General features: G+C 40.9%; 1 protein-coding gene across 1 annotated transcript in view; it reads right to left on the bottom strand.

The window, feature by feature from the left end:
* The window catches only part of PLXNC1 (plexin C1), a 64,549-nt gene that overhangs the window by 5,812 nt on the left and 35,653 nt on the right, over positions 1-23,084 (bottom strand). The window contains exons 16-29 of the mRNA XM_015857954.1: positions 20,862-20,961; positions 20,123-20,224; positions 19,583-19,686; positions 16,526-16,567; positions 15,928-16,052; positions 15,162-15,360; positions 13,668-13,814; positions 6,763-6,940; positions 6,089-6,192; positions 2,945-2,999; positions 2,604-2,635; positions 2,407-2,514; positions 771-934; positions 333-480 (exon numbers count right to left, since the gene is read on the bottom strand). Of these exons, the coding sequence (XP_015713440.1) occupies positions 333-480; positions 771-934; positions 2,407-2,514; positions 2,604-2,635; positions 2,945-2,999; positions 6,089-6,192; positions 6,763-6,940; positions 13,668-13,814; positions 15,162-15,360; positions 15,928-16,052; positions 16,526-16,567; positions 19,583-19,686; positions 20,123-20,224; positions 20,862-20,961 (1,608 nt within the window). The remainder of the gene's footprint in view (positions 1-332; positions 481-770; positions 935-2,406; positions 2,515-2,603; positions 2,636-2,944; positions 3,000-6,088; positions 6,193-6,762; positions 6,941-13,667; positions 13,815-15,161; positions 15,361-15,927; positions 16,053-16,525; positions 16,568-19,582; positions 19,687-20,122; positions 20,225-20,861; positions 20,962-23,084) is intronic.

Genomic DNA, 23,084 nt, shown 5'->3' with positions numbered 1-23,084 from the left:
GCCCTGGGCTGCCTGGACTACTATTAGATGTGGAGGTTGGTGGCTCTGCATGTGACACTGGGGGTTGGAGGTTGATGATCCTTGGGGTCCCTTCCAACCCAAGCCATTCTATGATGCTATGAAGATAAGCAGCAGTTAACCATACACATAACTGTTTTCCTGCTGTATCTGTCTACTCTGATGAATTCTCCATAGTCTTGTAACATGGAGCGACAAGAAATGGAAGCCTGGCTTAATGACACCACAGCCAATTTTGCCCTCAGCTTCAGTAGGTTCATTAAATAGTCGGAAAAAAACATCACTGTTTGAGAAGTTGCACAGGGCAGCATTACCTTCCCCATTGTCTGTTCTGCTAGAGAAAAGGCATCCATGAAAGCTTGTGCGATGACAGACAAACAGCCATCTATATGTGACGTCTTCTTAACATCAAAGACAAACTGGGGATTCTTCAGTATGTTCACCCAGAAGCGCAGAGGAAGACTAGACAGAGAAAGAACAAGCACCTTGAAGATTTAACTCAGGCCACACAACTGCTTTGCAAGCATACTTTCATCACCCTGCCCTCATGGGAGGAAGCAGGTTGTTGTGCTGCTTGCTGTTACAAGAGGCACTGGGGAAAAGAGGCTACAGAGCAAACCCATCAGTCGGTCCCCCCTCCACCTACAAATACCACTCTCAGTCTTTCTGGATCTTTAGTCAGTGTGCATACTCTGAAGCCCTGGGAGCTACATGGAGACCACATACACTCCCATGCTGTCACACGGACATACCTGTTGGTTTTCCATATGTGAACCACATCGGGGTCAGTGATTCTTTTGCTCTCAGCCTGGGCATCCAGAAAGTCAAAAAAGTACTTGATGGCAACAGGTGCTTTATTGTTGGGTAAACTCCAAATACTCCGGAAGAGATTTTCGACAACGGAATGAATTGCAACCTGAGAAGTAAGGAAGCGAGGAGCGTTACCATCACAAAGGTGAAAAACAAGATTTGTCATCGCTGAGAGCTGAGTGTGCCCCGGAGAACCACGCAAGGAAATTACAATGTGTTTGTGGCAAACACCTGGGCCACGGGCTATAGGCAACCAACAGTCAGTAACAAAACTGAAACTACAACTACACCACAACGAGCCACTTTCACACATCGCCACTGCTCTGCCCACGGGAAACAAGTGACAAATGGTATGTGAAAGGAATCGCTTGTGGTGTTTCCTGAACAAAGCACAGAAGCTCTTCAAAAACCGTTCACACCTCTGCTGAAGGCATGTGAAACACGTGGCTGCAACAAGAGGGAGGTGAGGAACTGAAGTTTAACCAGCTCTTTAGGGCATGAGCCTTCAAGCTGCCATTACAGATAGAATATGAGCTGCTCTCACCGATAGCACCTCTCAGCGAAGGCACCATGGCTGCTGATCTAATTCTAGGATAGTGGCCTTGGGTGGCATACAAAGATGAAAAACTAAAAGCTGGGTATTTCTGATCCAGAAGTGAAGCTGTTTGGCTGACAAAAGCAAGGCCCGGGCTGCCGATGGACCCACTGACATGTTCACTAATGGTTTACCCCAGCAATTCCTAAGGGCTGATGCAAGTTTCCACGCCTAATGAGAAGTGACCGGTCTTCACTCCCACTTCACGTAGTGTCCCAAATTGCCTCAGATGCTATCAACAGTCTAATTAAATGATGATTGATAGTTTTTTAAATGCAAGAAGGCGATTGTCATCATCATCCCTTCAGGCCCTTGTATCTCACAGCTCTCAGCTCGGCGCACTGATTAATATTTTAAGTAATGTGCTGCTCAAAGAATTATATATCCCATCTGAGAGCGTCAGAAACAAGATGAAATTACTGGAGGGAATAAATGTGGCTTATTCCCAAGGGATGTGAACTGTACATATTAAGTAATTGTATTACCAATCCCAAGGACCCTGCTTTTAAAAATACATCTAGTTATTTTGGATGCTTCATTTGAGATCATTTCATTTCATGGGCAGCATTTGCTGAAACTCAGGCACTGGAACTTCAGGAGTTGTCTCCAAGCTGGGCAAACTCCACCAGAGAGCAAGAGAATTGCTGATGGAAAGGGATTGTTCTTGCTCTGCACAGCTCAGTGGCAAAACTCATTTTCTATAGCCCCAATTAAATAAAAAAGCTGCACTTCTTGGGGAGACGGGGCACGTGACATAAGTGTGAATAGGAGTATTTTAGAACTCTAGCATTAGCAAACCTGAAGTGTGGCTATCTTTGCAAGTGGTCACAGTCAGTAGTTAGCAGAGTGATTTTTCCAGGCCTTTTATTTAGTATTTGATAACAGGCAGAAAGCTTGCATCATTTCTGCTTAAATTTCTATTGCCTTCGTGCAAAACTTGCCAAGCCTAACACCAGCCCCCAGACACAATGTTCACAGCTCACCTTGGTTGACAGCAGCTTTGTCAGATACATTTCTTTCACTTTGAATTTTTGCTTTCCTTTGTGACCCGATCCTTTCAGGTCTTTGTTTGCTTCAGAGTCTGGTAAAATCTGTCACAATAAGATTAGAGAGATTACACAGATTGAAATACATTTTGGTACTACATCTACTGTGTAACGGTGCAATGACTTGAACTCACCAAGTGACAGTGCTCGTCAGAGTAGTCCATATCTAAACAACAGAAAGCAAAGAGCAAATAGGTATTAACGAAACGCATAGCTACCAGCTGTGAACTCTGTGCTGTGATGTGACCGTAAGTCCTGCCTCTCTTTTCTTTGCTTTCTTTCTTCTTCCTGGGCCCACTGTGCCTGCCAGAAGTCCCCAGCCAAGGTACCATGGCTCTTCATCTGGCTCGGTTCTGCTGAAATGCCAATTTTTCTGAGCTGCTACTGACTGAGACACAACCTGTGTAAGCTCAGCTCTCTGCATCCCCAGCGCCTTCTCCACAAAAGATCAAATAGATTGCAGTTCATTTCTTACCTGATCGGTTACTTCTCTTCTTTTTCAAGACTTTTACGGTCGCTCCATTTGCAATCTGAAAGCAAATCCAAACATGTCTAGCTGAAATAGGTCACACTGAAGGTCCAGCCCAGTGACCCCCAGAGCTGTTTTCAAACTTCATTCCCAAAGCCACCAACTTGTTTACGCCTCATGCAAGGTCAAGATGCACATCTAGTTACCTCATGAGTATTAGAAAGATCTCCCCTCTCCTTGCCTGAATTTATAGTCCTGCCAGGACAGTGACTGTTATCTTTAAATGGAAGTACAACTCATGCTTTTATTGTCAGAGAACAAGTCCAACATGGCTCACACTGAGAACCACACCACTGCTCTGCTGTCAAACGCTGCCTTTTGCCAAGTGCTAGTTTACTTCACTCTATAATTACAAAAACAACTGGCCAGTTCTAAGAAGGGAAATATGCCAAAATATTTCAAGTGTCTTTTAAGCCTTGGCAGCCAACCCAGTGCGAGAAAACAGTTAAAACATTAAGATACACTCGATCAAAAGCTGTGTCTTGCACCAAAGAATTATGCACTTACACTTGCTCCCAGAAAGTAAATATAATCTGTTTTATAAGCCTTATTTTTTGCAGCATTTCCACTTATAATACAGTGTTTCAGAACTCTTCAGATAACACAGAGCACTTTAAAACTTGGCACAAATGAGAATCCGCTCTAACGCTATCTCTTGACATGACAAACACCCAGAGAGAACAAGAATCCTCCTTCTTGTCCCTGACAACAGGCAAACAGTCCCTGAGCAGCGTGGGCCACGTGCTGCTGGCAGTCCTTCCTGGGGAGCAAAAGAGCAGCCCAGTGCTGGGATGGCAGCTCCTGCCCTAAGGGAAAAGAAGGGCTCAGGAGAGAACTCTGCTTCAACCCCAGGAGTGGAGGTGCTGCTGCAGCACAACCAGGACCCGAGCCCCTGCTTCAGCTTTTACTTCTGGGGCAAGAGCTGCTTTTAGAACTGAATAGAATATGCTTCCCCTTCTTTACTATTGCTACAGTGGACATACTTACAATTTCTTTTAGTTTGATCTATAAAAAAACCCACGGTATAAACCCTTATCTTGGGGTCCAACTGCCTGTCCTCCCTGTAATCATTATTTTCAAGGTCTGTGTTGGTTCCTAGAGAGTGTGATGCCACTACAGCCTGAGAAAATGAGATCCATGACTGGACAGCAGATCTGAAGGTGGTTATCTAGTTCTCTTCTTGCGTGGGAAATCAGACTTCATGATAATCAGCAGCTTTCTTGCCTAGGCCTGTAGTTATACTCATGCAAGCAGAGCATGCAGATCTTATAAACAGTCACATCATTGTCCCTACAAGATCACAAACTTACAAAAGAAGGAACACACAAGGAAGAAACACACAAAGTTATCTGTCTCTTCAGAAACACCACACCAAAACTCTCCACTTCTGCATTCTCAGTGTAGAAACTGCCCTTTTTTTAAAGAGTGGTTGGTGTGCGTAGGACCTTTACAATGCAACCTTCATGCTTGAGAATCTTAAAAAAGACTCGGAGGTACTTCTCAGTTCCAGCTGTTTGATCAGTTTATAGTGTTTAAGGGTGGTAAGCAAACAGAAAAGTTCTGGCTTGCCACAGAACTCTAGGTACTGTTGGGGTGGTAAGCTCAGGCAACATTACTACCCTCACACAGTGCAGGCAAAGTTTCCTCTTCTTGCTTTGCTTGCCTCTATGTTCCTTTTTGCACCAGTGTACACACAAGAAGATAAACTGGATAAGCTAATTCCTGATATCTGCTACTAAGATGCTGCCTAAAATGCCGGTAAGCTCTGCCTAAAATGTACAGTATCTTCTCAAGGTCAGAAAAAAATGGACTGAAATATCTAACAGATATACCCAGCACTATTTCCATGGTGCAGCTGCTAAGCTATAATTAGTATAGTTACAGCTTTGTAGAAAAGAACAAACCTCCCATCTAACTTGCATCTGCCTGCAGAAACCACAGACGAAAACAAGGCCTGGGACAAAGACACCCAGGGATGGCAGTGATCAACTGGAGCAAGCTTCTTTGCCACGAGGTACGGCAGCCATGAGCCACAGCACACCATGAGCTCAGGGAGCATAAAAAGCTGCCCTGTAAAGCGAGGCAGCACTTGCAACAGCTGCCTGCAGTAAAAAGGGCTGGTACTATCATACGAGGCACAAGTTTAGATACTTCATCAGATTCAAACCTACACTGACCTTTACTGCATAGATACTGACTGCAACACCGCAATGTCCTTATTTGTACAAAATCTCTGCTAGAGTGGAGGGAGGTCCCATGCTGACGTACAGACAAGATTCAAGAGAAGCACAGGAAAATCTCTAAGACACTGGACTGGGACTCAGGACATCTGGTTCACCTCTGTCTTCCTTGGATGTAAGGAGGGCAACAAATACCACCAATGGCAACTCCTTGACAGGCAGTGTTGCTTGCTATGCTTTTGCAATGTGTGGGATAGAACTCCCAAAAGGGTTCTGTCCCTAAATGTGGGCCTCTGTGTTGTTGCAATGATGGAGAGAGATGGATGCAGCTTTAAAAAGGACTGCTTGAAAACTAGTTGGAATTGGAAGCAGAGGGGAAAACTTAAGGTATAAGTGGTAATATAGATGGAAGCAGAAACAGGGAAAAAAGGGAAAGAATAAAAATCAAACTCATCTCAGCAGCCATTTTATTCTGACTCTCAATGAGCTTCCACAAAAGTTCAGACAAGGAAAAAATGAGATGGGAAGAGGTTCACAGCTGCTTATGGTGAGACAAAAACTCAGCAGCAAAGTTTAGCTGCAAAGAATAGAAGCAAAGAATATAAGAGGCTCAAGACAGAGATCATAGCTGGAAATCAGATGATCTTTTATCTGAATAGTCTGACTAAAGTAACCGTTTCTCTGCAAGGAGCCCTGCAACGAGCAAAACTCTCTGAAAAGCAGTAGAAAATGTGACTCATTGGTAATAACACCGCGGGTCACATTTCTTTCCTTCTGTTGGTCACGCTCAGCTGCATCTCCAAGATTTTAATCAATCGAGATATTTCTGTGCAGACAGCATTTAGAAATGGGGGGGAAAAACTGCTTCTCAATTCACTGCTATTTATTATTCATTGGTTTTCCTGCTTACCTTGTAATGAGCAATGGTATTTAGCTTCGTTATCCCATCCTCCATCATCTCAGAGGTACCATCAATATCTAACAGTTCTCTTTGCTGCTCCTCAGACACAAGTTCTGCAGTATGACAGCAACAGAAATCGATTACATCTCAACCGCATTTTCACCATACAGACGGTTGTAAAGAAGAACATGGCCTAATTATTTTTGTACGAGTGGCTCCCAACTAAGCTCTGCTTCTCTCTGTCCCTCTGCGTGTTCACATGGGAGTGGTTTTGCAATCCCACACTACAGATTATTCTTATAGAGAGACAGTCAGGATGGCTTCCATTCCTGGAAGCTATTTTGTGTTGGTCAAGACAGAGTTTTCAGAGGTGCAAAAGAATAGCAGGTGATAGCACAGGTTTGCCCTGCTGCTATGGCTGTATTAGGACTAGAAGATACAAAGGGTAACATGTTCACTGTTAATGCATACCAAAGGCCCTGCAGAAGTGAAACAGATGCAGTTCTGCTGTTGGTACTATAAATCATGCTGTGCTTCCCTAGAAATACCTTGTAATAGATAACGTTCTGCCTAAAAGTTAAAATATAAATATATCAAAGCCAAATGCAGGAATTCCTAGAATGAAAACTCCACTGACAGATGAGTCAACGTGATGAAAATATAACATAGCAACACGCTCTTACCAAGACCAATCTCATCCAGGTGAAGACCATAGGGAAAGCCGTTCTTATTAAGGAAAGCTTGAAGGCTCTTCTCCTTGGTTTGGCCTATGGTGTCACAGTCCAGCACATTAACTTGAATAGTCTGACAGGCATCTCCACTCTCATTCTCTGGGATTTTTTCAAAGATAACGTTCACAGTCTGGAGGAAGAAACACGAGTTATTCCGACTTTAAGGGAATATCTGGCATGGGAAACCTACAGCAGCCTCCTAATAGAAAACCTGACACGTTTTCAGCACATTCATTATTAAGCTATATTCAATAAGGATTATTAGAACAGATTAAACAATGAAGCATTTAGAACTCCTTATGTCTGAAGATTCAAAGACACACAGCTATGTCTTTCCAAAAGTGCTTTTTGTATTTTGCTTTTGTGCAAATCTTTTTAAATGAATTACAACAAAAGGGCAGGAAAAATTACAATACACGTTCTGAAAAAAAACCCCAGCGACAACAATACAAACAGACCCCAAAACAGTTCTTTCCTTTAAAATGAATGTCTTAAAAGAGAAAACTGTAAGTGACCAGAGATAAGGTTGCTAAGTAAGTTGTCATGGTAAACATGATTGATTTTGAGCAGATAGGAAGCAGTGTTAAAATACATATTTACACCAGAGGATTATGCTGAGTAACCGTATTATACAGAACACAAAATACACCTCCCTTGGAGACATCAGTGCCTGTCTACACACAGCCACATCCCTAAAGGCAGGGCTGGCATGGTCAGCTGCAGAAGCAATGGAAGGGAAACACACATTGCGGAAGTCAGAACCCAAAGTTCTGGTTCAGATCTGCACAGAAAAGTGTAATTTAACCTATGCTGTGTTACTCCAGTCAAACAACTCAACAGATCCTATGGTCTTCCTAAGAGCAGTCGCTCCTAGTGGCACAGCTTACTGCCCACAGACACATCACTGTCCAGCTGCATGCGCGCAGATGTTCTGCTGGTGATGTCTCCAGACAGAATTACAGCAAGCACTCCAGGTGTCTGAAAAGGAAAAATCGACCTACTTGAATCATTCTGACTGTTGGACACCAATGGTATAACGACTATTGTGTGACTGAAACGTGGGGACTGCAGGTACAACTCAATAAAGGAGTGACTGTTAAAAGAGGAAGCAAGTGTAAGTGTTTATTTTCTTCCTGCTGTCATGTGAAGGAAAGAACTTGTGTCCAGGTTGCTGCAGGAACATGCTTTGTCTCTTCTGAGAAAAAGGAATAGTTATTAATAGCTCTGAAGTGCTCTTTTCTGCTCTGCTACCCAGCAAGTGTAGAAATTACCAAACGCTGCTGGTATAGAAAGTAGTCCAGTAGGACATTAATGAATTTCACTGCTTCTATGGAAGCAAAAGAATTATTAAAACAGGGTCGCGCAGCTATGAAGATCAGGATTTAATGAAGACTAGGACATAACTAGAGTAACAGAGAATAACTTCATCATCAGGACATGGAGAGGCTTAATTGTGAGGAAAATGAGTCCACCAGAAGGACAGACAGAACAGAAGAGGAGGAGGTGTGGGAACGGTGCCTGCAGAAGGAGAAACAGACTGGATGCCGTGCCTCAGGTAGGGATTTCATGCAGAAAATTAGCAAAAAAATACACTGGCACAGGAATGAGGGAGTCATGCTTGGTCAGGCCTACAGACCAACTGGACAGACAACAGTACTGTCCTTGACTTTGACTTCACTAAGGTCATGATCTTGTGCGATAAAACAGTGGACAGAGACTAGCTGTATTTTGTCTTTGGAGATCTGAATCAAAGTCATTGTCAACATGATCTTTCAGGAGCAGCTGCTCACTCTTCAACTGATGCTGATTTGTCCTTACATTCTTGGAAATGCTCCTTCCTTTAATTGAACCTTGCTCCTACACTGCAGTTTTTTTCCCTTTTGGACTGTCATGAGAAACAGTCCTTTACTCTCCTGCTATTTCTTTTCAGCACAGATTGCTCGTAAGCGTGCAGCCTTTTCACTTAGTAGCACGAGTGTCCTCTTAGGCCTGCTCAACTCAGTTTAGGGTGACAGGACTGTAAAAAGAGGAAGGTAGTTCCTTATGTAGGTGGAATAAAAGTCATTTACAGATTCCTTAATCTGAAGTTTCCATTATGTATGGAAAATGGCACTTTGTGACTCAAATAAATATTTGAACACATTAAGTCTCTAAACCAGGGGAGCCAGACAGTTTTGCCGATACGATTTCCTGCAGAAGTTAATCTTAAGAGATGAAGCAATTGATGAGGGGCTAGAAAGCCAATTATGATTGTCTTCTCTCTGCAGCTGAAGTTTGCACAAATAACATCCAACCTGTCTGACAGCACAATCCCCATCTTTAGAAACCATTAATCAGAAGCTGACAGTCACAATCGCTGCATTTAGACACAAAGCGTGGAACTGGAAAAAGAATCAGAGATAACTGTGAAATTAAGGAAGCCTTTTATGATGAACCACGAGGATCAGAAAACACCATGAAAAATCACAGGAGGGCACCTGGGCATCCTGAGGAAATATTATTAGGCCCCTTTTCTAAGACTTTGCAAAGGAAACAAACAAAAAACCAGCACAAGTTAACTTGGGGAGACTCAGAAGGAAATTACAGGACATTCAGTGTAACTTAGTAGTATGTAGAGCTGGGATTCTGTGCACTTAAAATTAGTGGTTAGAAACATGACGTCACAGTGCTCTTCAGCTTAACAGACATTGCAAGAATTGTTAGGGCTATTTAAGGAGAAGGCAGCAATCATCTGGAGCTTCTTGTTTGGAAACCAGCTTGGAGTCTAGCTAAAAGACAGGAAAAATAAATTAAAAACCTTTTTTTTCACTCATGCACTGACAGTAATAATGACATTTGAAGACAATGTTTACAAATGACTTTTCAGATTGGTAGTTTTCCTGAAAATGAATCTCAAACAATGAATTATTCAGTAAAGCTATTAATATCCATAGCAGATAATAAGTGGGATGTGGTTTAATAAAGAAATGCCACAATACCATTTATTTTATTGGATGTAAAGAAAATTCATCCAGGAAATTCAAGGGCTCTTATTCATTACCCTGTTCTCTATTCAGCTTTGCATCTAAACAACATATATGGCCTTTTATGAGACAGACTAAGAAAGCAAGAAAACCTTTCAAGCAGTAAAGGAGACAGCACCAAGATGTTCAAACAACAATACTGCCTTAAACTTATTCACTTATCTTTCAAAATACCAGAAACAGGAAAAAGCAGATTGATCACAAGATCCTCTTGAAGCAGACAGAGCAGCTGTCTGACATGAGGTTATAGTAAAGCCAAGAAATTGGCATAGAAAACATTAGGCATTGCTGACTTCCTTGCAATGGTTACCGTGTCCCTTTCTGCTGATGAAAATCTCCAGATATCACATACTTTAAGTTTCCTTATCTCTCACAAATATGACTAGTAATACCACATCCATTGCATCTTAGTAGGAAATCAGCTTCTGCTTCTGTTTCACTCCGTCACATCCCTCCTACCATTTCAACACCCTTCTTTTAACTAGTAAAGCAGTTCAACACTTTAATAACTTCCTACCACCGCACAACTTTGCTTCACTTTCGACAACGGACTGCTAGCTGAATTAAATCATTTCTTCTCATCTAAGAATGCAAACTTACTTATTTCTGCAGAGAGAATTCAACAGCCCAAATCCCATCTGAAAATTCAAGATAAGTTTGCAGCTCTTAAGTGCCCAAGCACCAATTCTGCCAAATGATCAGATCCTCTCCTGATTTTCCACAGGAGAGATCCCACCAAGAATTTCTCCCAGGTCAGGCCCACACTGTGTAGCTTTTCTATTTAAAACCAATCACTTCAGCCAAATGGTAACACTCAGCTGGGCACAGTTTTTTCTTTCATCAGCCACTGAGCAAATAATTTACTGAGAGGTGCAGCTGCTTGCCTTGCCTGTGAGAAAGCAGGCTTGCTTCCTCTGCTTCTGAAAGGCTCTGTGACGCATCCACATCTCTTTCAAGGCAGTTTTATTTCTCAGTGCTCAAACACAAACACAGCATGAAACCCACATGGCTTCTCAGCTTGCACTGGACCATTGCTTTTAAAAGCATCCTTCTTTCAATCCCTCTGCTTGAATATTGACTTCAGAAGCTCATTCCCATTCAATATCTGTCCCTTTCCAGCAGAGAGTGGTAACTGTAGGGGGTTAGCTGGTCCCAAGGTCTGTGGCCTTTTAAACAAATGCACAAAGCTCAGCCAAGGGCTGGCTCTAATGCAATTCAAAACTAACATAATTCTTAGTTCTCTCTCCTTTTTCTTTATTATCTCCTATTACAAAAGGCCTGATTTTTAGAAAATCTCCTCTGCCCGTCTTTCTGCATGCCCAGTACTTCTTCCTTTTCATGCCCACGGGCCTATCTGCTTATTGGTATGTTTAGGAAGGGCCTATGGAGCTGCTTTTGATTTTTGGTTTGGCTGTATCCTGCTTTCATTGGTTTGGAATGGTAGTCTCGCTTCTGAATTAAGGATATGCACATAGATTGCCTACACTTGTTTGTAGGGCCCTGCCACTGATTTCAGAGCTCTGCTCTGTACTAGATGCCTCCCTGCATCTTCAAGCATCTACGTACCACAACACTCTGGACACTGGCTGTCTGCAGATGTGCTGCTGTAATTTCCTAACACCCTCTTTTGGGCTGTTTTTTATGCTTTGCTCAGGACAAGCATGCTTTAGCAGGTCACTTTTGCAGAGCCTTCAAAAGGGGAAAATTAAAATACCTACAAAAGATTGCAAGACTCAGAATGCAACTGCAGTGACCAAACGTGCAAAGGCACTTGAAAACTCAGCTCAGAATTTATTTGATATAGAAAACAAAAATGCTGCCCTTTAGACAGTAATTTGCTTCTAAAGAAAGGAGAAACATTGCTCCCTGTCTGCACAATTGTGGTTCCTGCTCTGTAGAGTCAGGTCATGTATGTCTCCCCATCCAGCCAAAGCCAGAGTCCTTAACACTCCATCTCCGTAATTCCAGTGCAGGATCCTCTCTCCTCTTCTGATAGTTTTAAATGGAATATTCAGCCACTTCTCACCTGAGACCAATAAACCACAGGACCTTGGAAGAGGAAGTGACATCATTAAGCTTCTAACAGTATAATTTATAAAAGCAGTACCATTTAAAAGTGAGAATACGAAAAGTACAAGTTGGCAAACATTTGAGAAAGGCTTTTTGCTCTCACTTCCTCATCCATCCCCAGACGGCCTTCCCCAAAGATACTAAGTCCTTCAGACCACTTCCCCTCTCTTCACTGCAAGCTGCCCACAAGACCCTATCAGCAACTGCATGCACAGCAATGGGATAAGAATTTAAGGCAGTGTTCAGTAGGTTCAGAATCAGCTATCCCCCAAGGTACCTCTCAGTGTAAATTTGTGCTATAAATAAGAAACGCCAATCAATTCCACAAGACTAGATGATCCTGTGCTATGTATTAGCAACAAGCACATTGAGCTCTGAGAAGATTTGACTGTAATTTTGTCATAGTTTTCAGCAGAAAATGAAAATTTAGAAAGATGTCACAGAAAAGTTATTATTTCAGTGAGCTTCCTATACAACCCAACTTTTCATCTAGCTAATTCAACGAGCTGCTGGCCAGCCAAAATTTCCAAGGTCATGACTTTACTCCCATACAAGGCAACTTAGAACCTCCAGATCCAAACATGGAAGACATGCAGACCTGGAAACTGAAGCCCTGCCTCAGAGTATGGACTATGGAAGGCCTGATTTTTCCTCCAGAGCCACTGGCACTTGCACAGTCATTGCCACGGTAGCTGCTGCTCTGGTCATTTCTGCTCCCAAGTTCTGAAGCCTACCTTTGGGTCACACTTCCCAGAGTCTGGAGACATTCAAGGTAAGACTGGACCAGGCTCTGAGCAATCTGAGCTGCAGGTATCCTGGCCTCATTACAGGGGAGTTGGACTAGATGACCACTGAAGGTCCCTTCCAACTCAACTGATTCTATGACTCTACTCCTAACTATGTCTGGTAACTACAACAGTAAGTCAAGAGTTGAGAAAAGAAAGTCATGGAATGACTGGAATTGCAGATTTTAAAGTTCTCCAACTCAAAATCATTTAGAAATTCTAGGGAAAAATGAGCTCCACTTAACCTGAAAGCCTTTTTCAGATCTTCTTCTCAAAAAGTCAATATTTTTACATGCTCAAAAATGCAATAATCTTTGCTGTCTATTCTCCTCTCAGTTTCAGAATGACAGTCAGGGAAGTCCAGTTTTCAAAGAATTCTGTGTGTCACTGTGAAATAGGAAGCATTTTGCTGTTGCTTTGGGAAAGACAAGAGATCTACAGTGAAGCTCAGAAACTCAACTAAGTTTCCCAGATAGGTTAGTCTTAACCAAGCAACCAATCCAAATGCATTACACTGCAACCTTGCTAATCTGGAGCTAACAACATGGAATCCCATAGCAAATTATTGCTGTCAGAAGATTTGCTGCAAGATGGCACAATAGAAAAACAGAACCTCTGCATTTCATTCTTTCATTCACTGCAGAAGTGCAATTTACTTAAAATTCTAAGGGTATGTTTATAACTTTGTCGAACACTTCAAAATCAAAAGGAATTTCAATACATTGAGACTTTACTAAACCTAACCATAGGCAATTAAAGCAAACCGTGAAGCAAAAGGTGACAGCTATTTTTAAAATGTATATTGGTGAAACACCATCTCATTAAACTCCATTGGATTTTGAAACTTTGTGAGCTACTTGTTCTTCTCTATCTGGGAACTTAACCACCGCCTTTGCATCTAAGAGCCTTCATTGACCTTATGAGAAAAAAAGAAAACATTGTAGTTGTCTGTTTTCAGAATGTAAACTGCCAAACATACCACTGTTTTGAATTCAGACACCTGCCACAGCAGCCAGTCTTCGTTTAGCGTGTACAGGGCTTTGCAAGTTATTGCGTCAACAGGTCCTTTGTTGATCTTCTGATTGAGGGTTGTCACTAGCAGATAGAAAGGTTCACCAATTGTCTCCTAGGACGTGGAACAAACACAGCAAACGTGTTTATTTTTGCAGTCACTAAATAGACATGAATAACTAGAAAAAATAAGTCAGATGTAACAAACATTTCCTTTTAACTAACTTGTTATCTTGCAATTAAGAAAAAAATATCACTCTGAGCACTATCTACTTATTTGTTTAACCTCCATGCTTTGTCTTTTGCTTTCTAGTGTGAAAGACTCATGCATATAGTAAGAGACAGCTGGAGTGTGTGGCAAAAGCTCACAACCCCTTGCTGTGCACAAGTACACTACAGACAAGCTGCTCCTTCTCAATCTGGCACAAGCTTCCTAGTTCCACCAAACTGTTCCTGTTGAGGGTTGTGTTCATGTGCATACTTCAGCTACTTCTTCCTTTTCAGTTTTGTGAGAAAACAAAGCAGTAGCTGGTTTCCTTTTAACTTCTCCTGTTGTGGTTTCTGAAAAAATCCTTGGGAGAAAAGTGATGGGACATACAACGGTTTATCAGTGAGAGTAGATGGTACTGAGCTTCCCTTTCCAACCTCAACCCCAGAACACAGGCAAGCACTTGAAAAAAGGATGGCTCTTTGCCTCCATGCAACACCATTCCTGCAGCCCAGATAAGGCATTTTACTAGCAGAGCTCCATAAAGTCAACTGGTGTACCAAGAATAAACCTCTCTGACAATTCCTTGTCTCTTTCCTGGGGTTTCAGGAAAGCTGTTCAAATTGCTGGAACCCCAAGCAGTTCTGCTGCTGTATCTGTGCTATAGGTGGGACTGATACGAGTGATACCATCATGCTTGTGAGTGAGATACGAGCAGGACTGATATGAGTGATACCATCACACTTTTGAGTGAGACAGGAAACAACCAAGCACTGAAAGCAAGAACAAATTGCTACCAAGAGGGCTCAAATAAACAAGCTGCGAAAGAAAAGAAGTGCTTATCTTGTTTCCACTTGAAGTTATAGAGTTATTGAAATTTTTTAACCTCCTATTTGGAGGTTAAAAACCCTGGAAAGAAGTTTTCCTTAAACCTTCACCTACACAGCAGCTCTCCAACAGCTTGCACAGGCAGGTACAAACTGCAGTTTAACATGAAATAACAGCTGATGTAAGAAAAAGATTCTCTACAGTTGCAAAACTATCCGAAATCTCAGCCAAATTAGTGGATCAATGATTTCTTGCAGTCCATCTCTTTTCCTACATCCCCTTGATGACATGTGAACTAAACTAGAACAGGGCACTTTAGTAATGTGTTAAGCAATGATTTATACAGTTCCCAATAACATTCCTTATGGAAGAAATCAGTTAAAACACTGTTTTTCTATGTGATGCAGTGAAAAGATGTACCCATACCCGGAGAAACCCAGAAAGGCAGACAGACATCCAGTTTGTCAGCAATTTTTCTACCACAGACTCAGTTCGTCTAAGCAGGAGTTTAGGCTGCACGTTGCTTGACTGTTCCATCAAGTCCTTTGTCAACACTTCCAAAATATGGGTTAGATAAACTAGCTTAGTTTGTAGTGCAATAGTCAAGAAGGATGCAAACAAGCACCTGTTCAAAGAATAAAGCAAACAAACAACAAAAGAGAATGCTATAATATCAGAAATTTCTCTTCCCAAAAAATACCTTTAATAAAAGAAACACTCCTCAGCACAGTTTCTATCTTAAGTTTTTAATCTTTAGGCATTGGATCTGCCCACCGATGTCTACAAAAACATAAAAAATGCAAGTCCATCTGCTCTTGAGATTATTTTTTAAACATACGACTCGTTTCTACATTTAATTCTGCAGAATTACGACTGCTTTGGTGACAGAACATTTCTGAAGTGTAAAACTGTCGATGTAACTGCAGGAAGTATTTACAGTTTTGATGTGAGCTTTCCTGCTCCTTTCCTTCTTTGTTTACATCTACAAACATTCTGATTTCTCCGTAATGGTTTGTTTAACCGCAATGTTTTTCCCTCCTCAGTGCGTGCAGATGGAGAAGATGGAAAAACGCTCTGGAGAAATGCAAGTTTGTTTTGTAAGAAGTGGAAATTACATTTGGATGCTACAATCTATGTTGACTTTTCCTGTTAATTCTCTGCCTTGAAGATGATAAGCAAAATCATACTATACCTGTCTTTCACAGAGAAATTTTTCTGCTTTTCAAGAGTGTGAATGAGAGTAACAAGAAAGTTCTTGTTACAAATTAAAGCATGCAACATGTTGAAGCTTTCATCCTTGCGTGTTTGGTCTCTGCTCTGTAACAGTTAAAGAAAAATAAGCAAACTGTAGTTTGGCTACCATGGATTCTTAATGTTCAGAATGATGGCAAGCAACATACGGGATAAGATCCTGGCCTCATTTCAATCAGCGGGAATTTTGCATTTCATGGGTCTCAGGATTTTACTTAAGATGAATTTGTGTACAACACGGAGCGCACACAGAAAGAGCGTACATTTTCTGGCATGCCCCCAAAGTAATGCCAACAGCTACGTTTGCCTGTTATCTGCCATGACTAGATCCTGTTCATGTTATTCAAATACACGCTGGGTAACGGAATCTTACATATCAAATTCCTTTTACACATAAATCCATGTAACCTCCCCCATAGGGAAAAAAACATACAGAAAATGCGGTTTGATGTGTTAGAGGACAACACAGCCTTAAGGGACACAATTGCTTGTGAAAAAATATTTATTGAGACGTATCACACTATATCACATTGACTTACCTGTGGCATGTCTTCACTGAAGATGGACGCAAAACCTCCTGACTAAAATATAAGACAGGTGATATAGATCATTCTGATGTATACAGAAAGTTTCACATTAAACATGCCAAGCATGTTCCCCGATGGCAAACAACTTGAAATAAAACGATGGAAATCCTGGCCTCAACACAATGACTTCTTCCAGGTTCACTGAAAAGTAAACTCCAGAAGATGACCTGGTATTGATTTCAGTGCCATTGTGTGTTACTCTACGCTGCTGAGCTGTGCTAGAACAGCAGTGAAATAATGCTCTGCAGGAAAGACTGCTCATTACCCTCATCTCCAAATGAGCAAGGGTTACTTCCGACCGCATCCCGCTGGAAAGCAATGATAGGGTTTTTGTAGCACAGTGACACTTGAGTTCATCTGCCTCCATTCATTTCAAAGCACTTTCTGAATGTTCCCAAATGAACCCCCCAGGAGGTCCATGCTGTCAGAGGCACAGGTGCCACCTCACACCCAGCCCCAGCGAAGGCTATCACAACACAGGGACGCCCCCAATTCTCTGACACCTTGCATATGCTCCTTGTCTGATTCACTGCCTGCAAGTGCAGCATTCTTGAGCACCAAATTCACACTAGTAATATTTACTATTGCAAATGTTTTATCTGTGATGCTGGCAGCCCCTTGTTTCTAAATCCTCCCCTTTTCTGCATGTCTCAGATTTTCTTCTTTTCTATCCTCCTCTTCCTCTGCTGGGTATTCTCATCTTTTTCAGAACTTATTCAGCACCCCTAACAGCACCCACCAGTAACATTTTCTCTCTCTACTCCCCCACTATCTGTGATGCAATCAGAACCATGGAGAAGGTTAAAAATAGTTGCAAACAGGGAACACACATGTTAGCGTTAAACCAAACAATGTGGAAAATGGAGGGAGAATAGAGGTAATAAACCCAGTTCCACAAGAAAAGTGAAAATCGGGCTGAACATAATGAATACTTTAAGAACAGCTGTAACATCCGTTTAATTTAACACCTACAAGCATTAAGCTCAAAACAAAAGCTACCAAGCTGGACTAAATATAGAAAACTGGAGCAGCAGGAAGCTAGAAGCTCAGAATGAAGATGGAGTGCATCACTCTTAATTTTAGGCGTCTGATTCCCTCCTTCAGCAACTAATCTCATTCTGAGACAGATGTCTCAGGCAAGTAGGATGAATCATGTTGAGCTGTCTCTCCTTACATCAGCTACAGAAGATGCTCAGTGAACAGCTTTGATGTTCATGTTCGAGCAGCTTAGATTATGAGACAAAACCCACTGAACTCACTGGAAGGCAACATAGATATCATTTGAACACATCAAGTTAGCAAGGGAAGTGGTGGTTTATCTTACTTTGACCTTTTTGACACGAGGTTGCAATCTACTACGTCTTTTCTGCTTATCTTTAATATTTGCTTAATACAGCATTTCTCTCCTGCCACATCCATGCTGCGCAAGGTATATTTGAACACTCCCGCAATATAAATGATAACCACTTAGCAGGAAAGATTGATACATATGGCATTTAATAACTTGCCTGACACTACAAGTCTGCAGAGAGCTAACAGGCAAGTTCACTTCCTCCATTTATAGGTATTTCAAACTAAGACAGAGTTCTCAATGGAAACTCTTCAGAGCTGCAAGGTAACATACAAAGTGCATTTTGCCCCAGTGCAAAAAAAAAAGGAGTCTGTCCCTTTCTGGTCTTACATAATGCAATAGAGTGACACACTCTGTACTTTTTTTCCCCCTTTCATTTTCTTTACACAAAATGAACACTTCCACCCAGTAAAGCAAAATGAAATGATAAAAGGCAGAAAGCAGGCTTTGTTGGACCACTGAATTCAAACCTCACAGTCACCCCATACAAATTAGACTGGCAGCATCATAGCAGGGCAAGGAGAGATACTGCATCTTCCTGCAACGTGAGAACTGGACTCAAGCATATAAAGATTATGCTTATGTACTACATTAAACATGAATCTGATTTAGTAACTGCTATTTGGCACTGTACCAGCAGGAGCTTCAGTTCTGCATTTCTCACATGGGTTTAACTTTATCACGATGGGCTTACACGCATTAATAAAGTAAAACAGTGTGCAGACAACATTGCAGGACAAGGCCACAGCAGTGATGAGTGACATGTGCCAAGCAGCATGTAGCTAAACAAGTAGTTACCAGCTACAACTTAAAACACTGCTGTACTAAGCAAGCATTTCCACTCATTGGCATCAGTTACACAAGAAAATATTAACAGCTGAGACCAGAGCTTTTGCCAATTAGTAAATGCCAGTCAGCACTGTTTAGCATCACAGTATAATTTTGAAAGCTGTGGCAAATGCACTTTCCAGCACAGCAATGTGCCACATCAACAAAAAAATATAAATACGTATATTTATACATATATATACAAAGGAAACCTGCAAGAGAAGGCCTCTCCAGTCCTCTTATTGTGCAGTGCCATAAGCTACTCCAAAGACCAGTGAAAATATCCACTTCCAAGTAGGATGGCATTTAAGTACTTATGTAATTTTTAAGAATTTGATCCGTATTCCTTTGAATCAAGGTCTTATCATTTCTGTCAGCGGCTTGAAGTAGGCAGTCAGCACAACCTGAGGGCCATCTCCTCATTCTAAAAGTCTGATTAGGAAATGTCATGATGATAGCTAGCATGTTAGCTAGCCTGACTGTACCTTTAATTAGCTATAGCACAGGAAATGAATACATGAGAACAAAAAAGCAATGGATAAATTATAGTTTTGTTAGAATGGCCTGAAAGGCGAGGCTGGGCAAAAAGAAGCTGATGTATACACAACCCTTGAAAATTCAACAGCGGTGCTTTAACTACAGCATTTAGGCTTGGTTAAATATAGAGATGCACGGCCTTAAAGTGCTCTTCGGTAGCTGCTGATTTAGGAAGCGTTTCTTATAAAAACAATGTGCAATGACTGTGGTAGTACTTTGTTATTTGATCCTTATCTTTCTAGCTTTTTCATTACTGTACAGGGTTGACAAGTGAAAGACTTGTAAATATTTACCTCTGGAAAGAAAGTTCTAATAGCAAAGTGTTTGTAGTCAAGGAAAGGGACAGTTCCAAAACTATCCACCACATCTAATTCATCCATCTGCAGTTCAGCAAATCCTGTAAAAACACCCCCCTCCCCACCCAGAGAGTTAGTTTACTTGACACAAAATCATCTCTACAATCTCTACTTGGACCCAATACATGTTCCTTAAAAAGCAGTTTTCAGTCAAGAGAGTTTGCTTTTCTGAAGGAATTAAGGTAATAAATAAAATAAATAAAATAAAATAAATAAAATAAATAAATAAGGTAAAAAAAATAGGAAAGTACCTATTTGTTTTTATTTTCACTTGTTGACAAAAATTATTACATGCAATCCTATCAGCTTAGTGCTGTCTGCTACTGAGGAGCAGACTAACATTAAAGAGGAACTCTCATGCCACACAAAAATAACTTAGCAGCATTAAAGTGTTTATATAATGTGAACTTCTTCTTGACAGTTTCAGATCAGAAATTACGTTGTACACTTAAGCACTATAAAGCTCTTTCCACTTACCCTCACGTATTTCTTTCCGGATCTCATACTCCAATAGTTCAAGTTGCTGACTCTGTTTACGAGTTAACTCTTTGGACTTGTATCTAGTAACTATGAATGCCACTAAAAGGGAAAGAAAACAGGCTCTGAGTACAGAAACTGCAGGACATACAACTCCACTAAAGGCCATATTTTAATATTAAGAATATAAGGTAGTGTGAAGATTAATATACAATTGCAATCTTTAGATGGATTAATGCTTCTACCACCATGTGTGATAGTAGCCATGAGCCCCAGTTATCTGGATCTAAAACCATATTTAACAGAAAACATCCCCTGTAATGACATCGTGGAATTCTGAATCCAACCTTATCTGAATGTTCAGCACACAGCTACATACAACCTGTGCAGGGAGGTACAGCATGTAACAACCACTTCTACTACTAATGACCTATTTAAAGTAGCAATGATTAAACAGGAAAAGCAGTTTTGAAAAGGAAATCCACTTCTGGACTATTAAATTCTCCAAAGCAGATTCTGACAGAGAAAAGGTGCTGGATTTTGTTCTTGTAAAGATAATGCACTTACACAAGAAAGTTTGTCTTACGCATCTATTTGTGTATTTCTGATAAATTTCAGTGTATAATAATAAGTTTGGGGTTTAGTTCTTCTTTTGTTTGTTTGGGTTTCTTTTTAGGTGCTTCTTTGTCAGTGTTTATCTACAGCAAACCAAAACCTGAAAACATACGATAGTACTTACCTATTATGACACCCACTACAATAGGTACCAAAATGAGGACATATAAATATATGTATGATGACGTTGGTTTGACTTCAAGCTCAAAATTTCCTAGTTTGACCTGAAGAAAAGTAATGGCTGTGTTAATAGAGGATAAGTGTTTCAGCAATACTTAAAATGGCATTTCATATATATTAAAAATTTATTTGAAGCACGTTCGAAGCGAGGAAGGCCATAGTTAAAAACATTTCTCTGCACACACAGTGCTTATCTGATGAGCAGAAAAGCAAGGTGAAACTCCAGCAGATAATGAGGGAAGTAACATTTGCAATAGAGGCCCTGGCCCATTGTCCTCTTCCCCTTTTCTTTGCAGATGTTTCAACCTCTTCATATAGGACTGCTGGGTGCTCCCGAAGGTCAGCTTCAGAACAAATACAGCATACACAACATGTACAACACTGTCCACAGCCAGTGGTATGCCAAGGGCAGGCCAGACATTAGTTCTTAGGAATACACCAAAGTTCTGAAGCCTGTCAGACACTGAACTCAGGCACTGACCACTGCTGATTATGGCAGAAGTTTTGCAAAGGAGGATCTCCAAGAGGACTGTGAAAACACATAAATAAAGGGTAGCTAAGATTATAAACAGCCTAGAAGTAAAAATACACTTTGATACAGAAAAAGAATACCACCAAGTGCTGGGGATAGGAACGAGCCTCGGATAATTGAAAGGGAGAGTTGGGCTGAAATTATTTTGGGTTACAGCAGGGAAGGCAGAGATCTGGTGATTCAATCTCTGGCTTTTCACAGGAGGTGAGCAGTCAGGGCACCTGCAGCTATACCGACATGAGGTGGCAAACAAAACTCATAGGGCTGGAAGGATCTTCATCACAACCTTCCTAGTCTGCAGCCCCATTTCTTTCCTTCTATTTATTTTGCTTATGAATCAGGTTAAATATGGTATACCTGAAATCATCTCACTTCTATTCCTATGTTCATTTAATTCTTCCTATGTGGTATTGGGAAATTTCCTCTAGATTTTGCCTCCAAACTTCACTGCATCAGCAAATGTTATTAGCTTATACTTTATTTTTGTGCTCAAGTCACTAGTGATATTAAATAATATCTATATAAAAATCAACACTGCCCAGAGTCAGCTTCCAATACACAGCATTCAGTTGTTTTACTTGCTAGCATCTTCATAATGTCCACATTAAGTAGTTTACTGAATGACTTCCAGGTACACGCAAACTACTGTTGTTTGCTGTTGAGAAAGTCACTCATCTTACCAAGTGAACAGATATAGTATAATCTGCTGTTATTAAAAAGAAGTTGGCAATTATCCCATTTTCCATTTATTTCTAGGTCTTTTGAGAGCCCTTCATTCAAAACTCATTATAAAGCCATAGACAGAGTTAGGATTAAATCAGCAAACCTACATTTGTTGAGTTCTGGTTTATTTGCTTTTTAAATACTGGTTGTATACTTAGTGCTCTCCAGTCATACAGCACCTCTCCCACTCTCCCTGTCTGGAGCCCCTGATCTGTCTGAATCTCATTCCTGTCACTAGAATGATATTTTCTTCTTTGCAGACTGATCATCCTGTCCTTGAGCCCTTCTGTGACACCCTTTTTCTTACTGAAAACTGAGGCAAGAGAGACGTCTATTCATAAGCCATGATTATCTTATCTTTAGCACCCAGATTATCTTTTCTTCACAGAGGCTCTACTTTTCTACAGTTATTTATTTACATGATAGATAAAAACCACGATGATACTCTGTTTTCACATTTTCCATGCTGGAAAAAATAAATAAATTAAGCACCATAAGTAAAATGTAACATTATTAACTATTACATTAGATTTGCCCTAGCAAGGTGGTGACCATTCAGTGACAGTTACTCCTACGAAGCTTGCAGGGTGGCCATGTGATATTGCAATGCAATGTTAATATTTAAATGCAACACCCATCTCAGAAAGACTTTTCCATGCTGTAAGTGGCTCAGATGGCCAGAATCCACAGATGGGAGACCAGTTAACAGCGATATGAAATTGAGAATAGCTTCGTTAATCTTTACTATGTGCCATATGCCTTGAAGTCAGTACAGTTATTTCTGCCTTATACCAGTTTTACACCAGCATACACCACAAAAAGAGTCTGGTATCATTTTTCTTCTTTAAGAATGGTGATAACTGCTTTAAAATTATATATATATCTTCATATTACTCATGAAGCAAATATCTT

Source organism: Coturnix japonica, chromosome 1 (assembly GCF_001577835.2).
Source record: "Coturnix japonica isolate 7356 chromosome 1, Coturnix japonica 2.1, whole genome shotgun sequence".
Lineage (NCBI taxonomy): Eukaryota > Metazoa > Chordata > Aves > Galliformes > Phasianidae > Coturnix > Coturnix japonica.
Note: the sequence above shows the minus strand (reverse complement) of the source record. Positions and strands in the feature narration are given on the sequence as shown.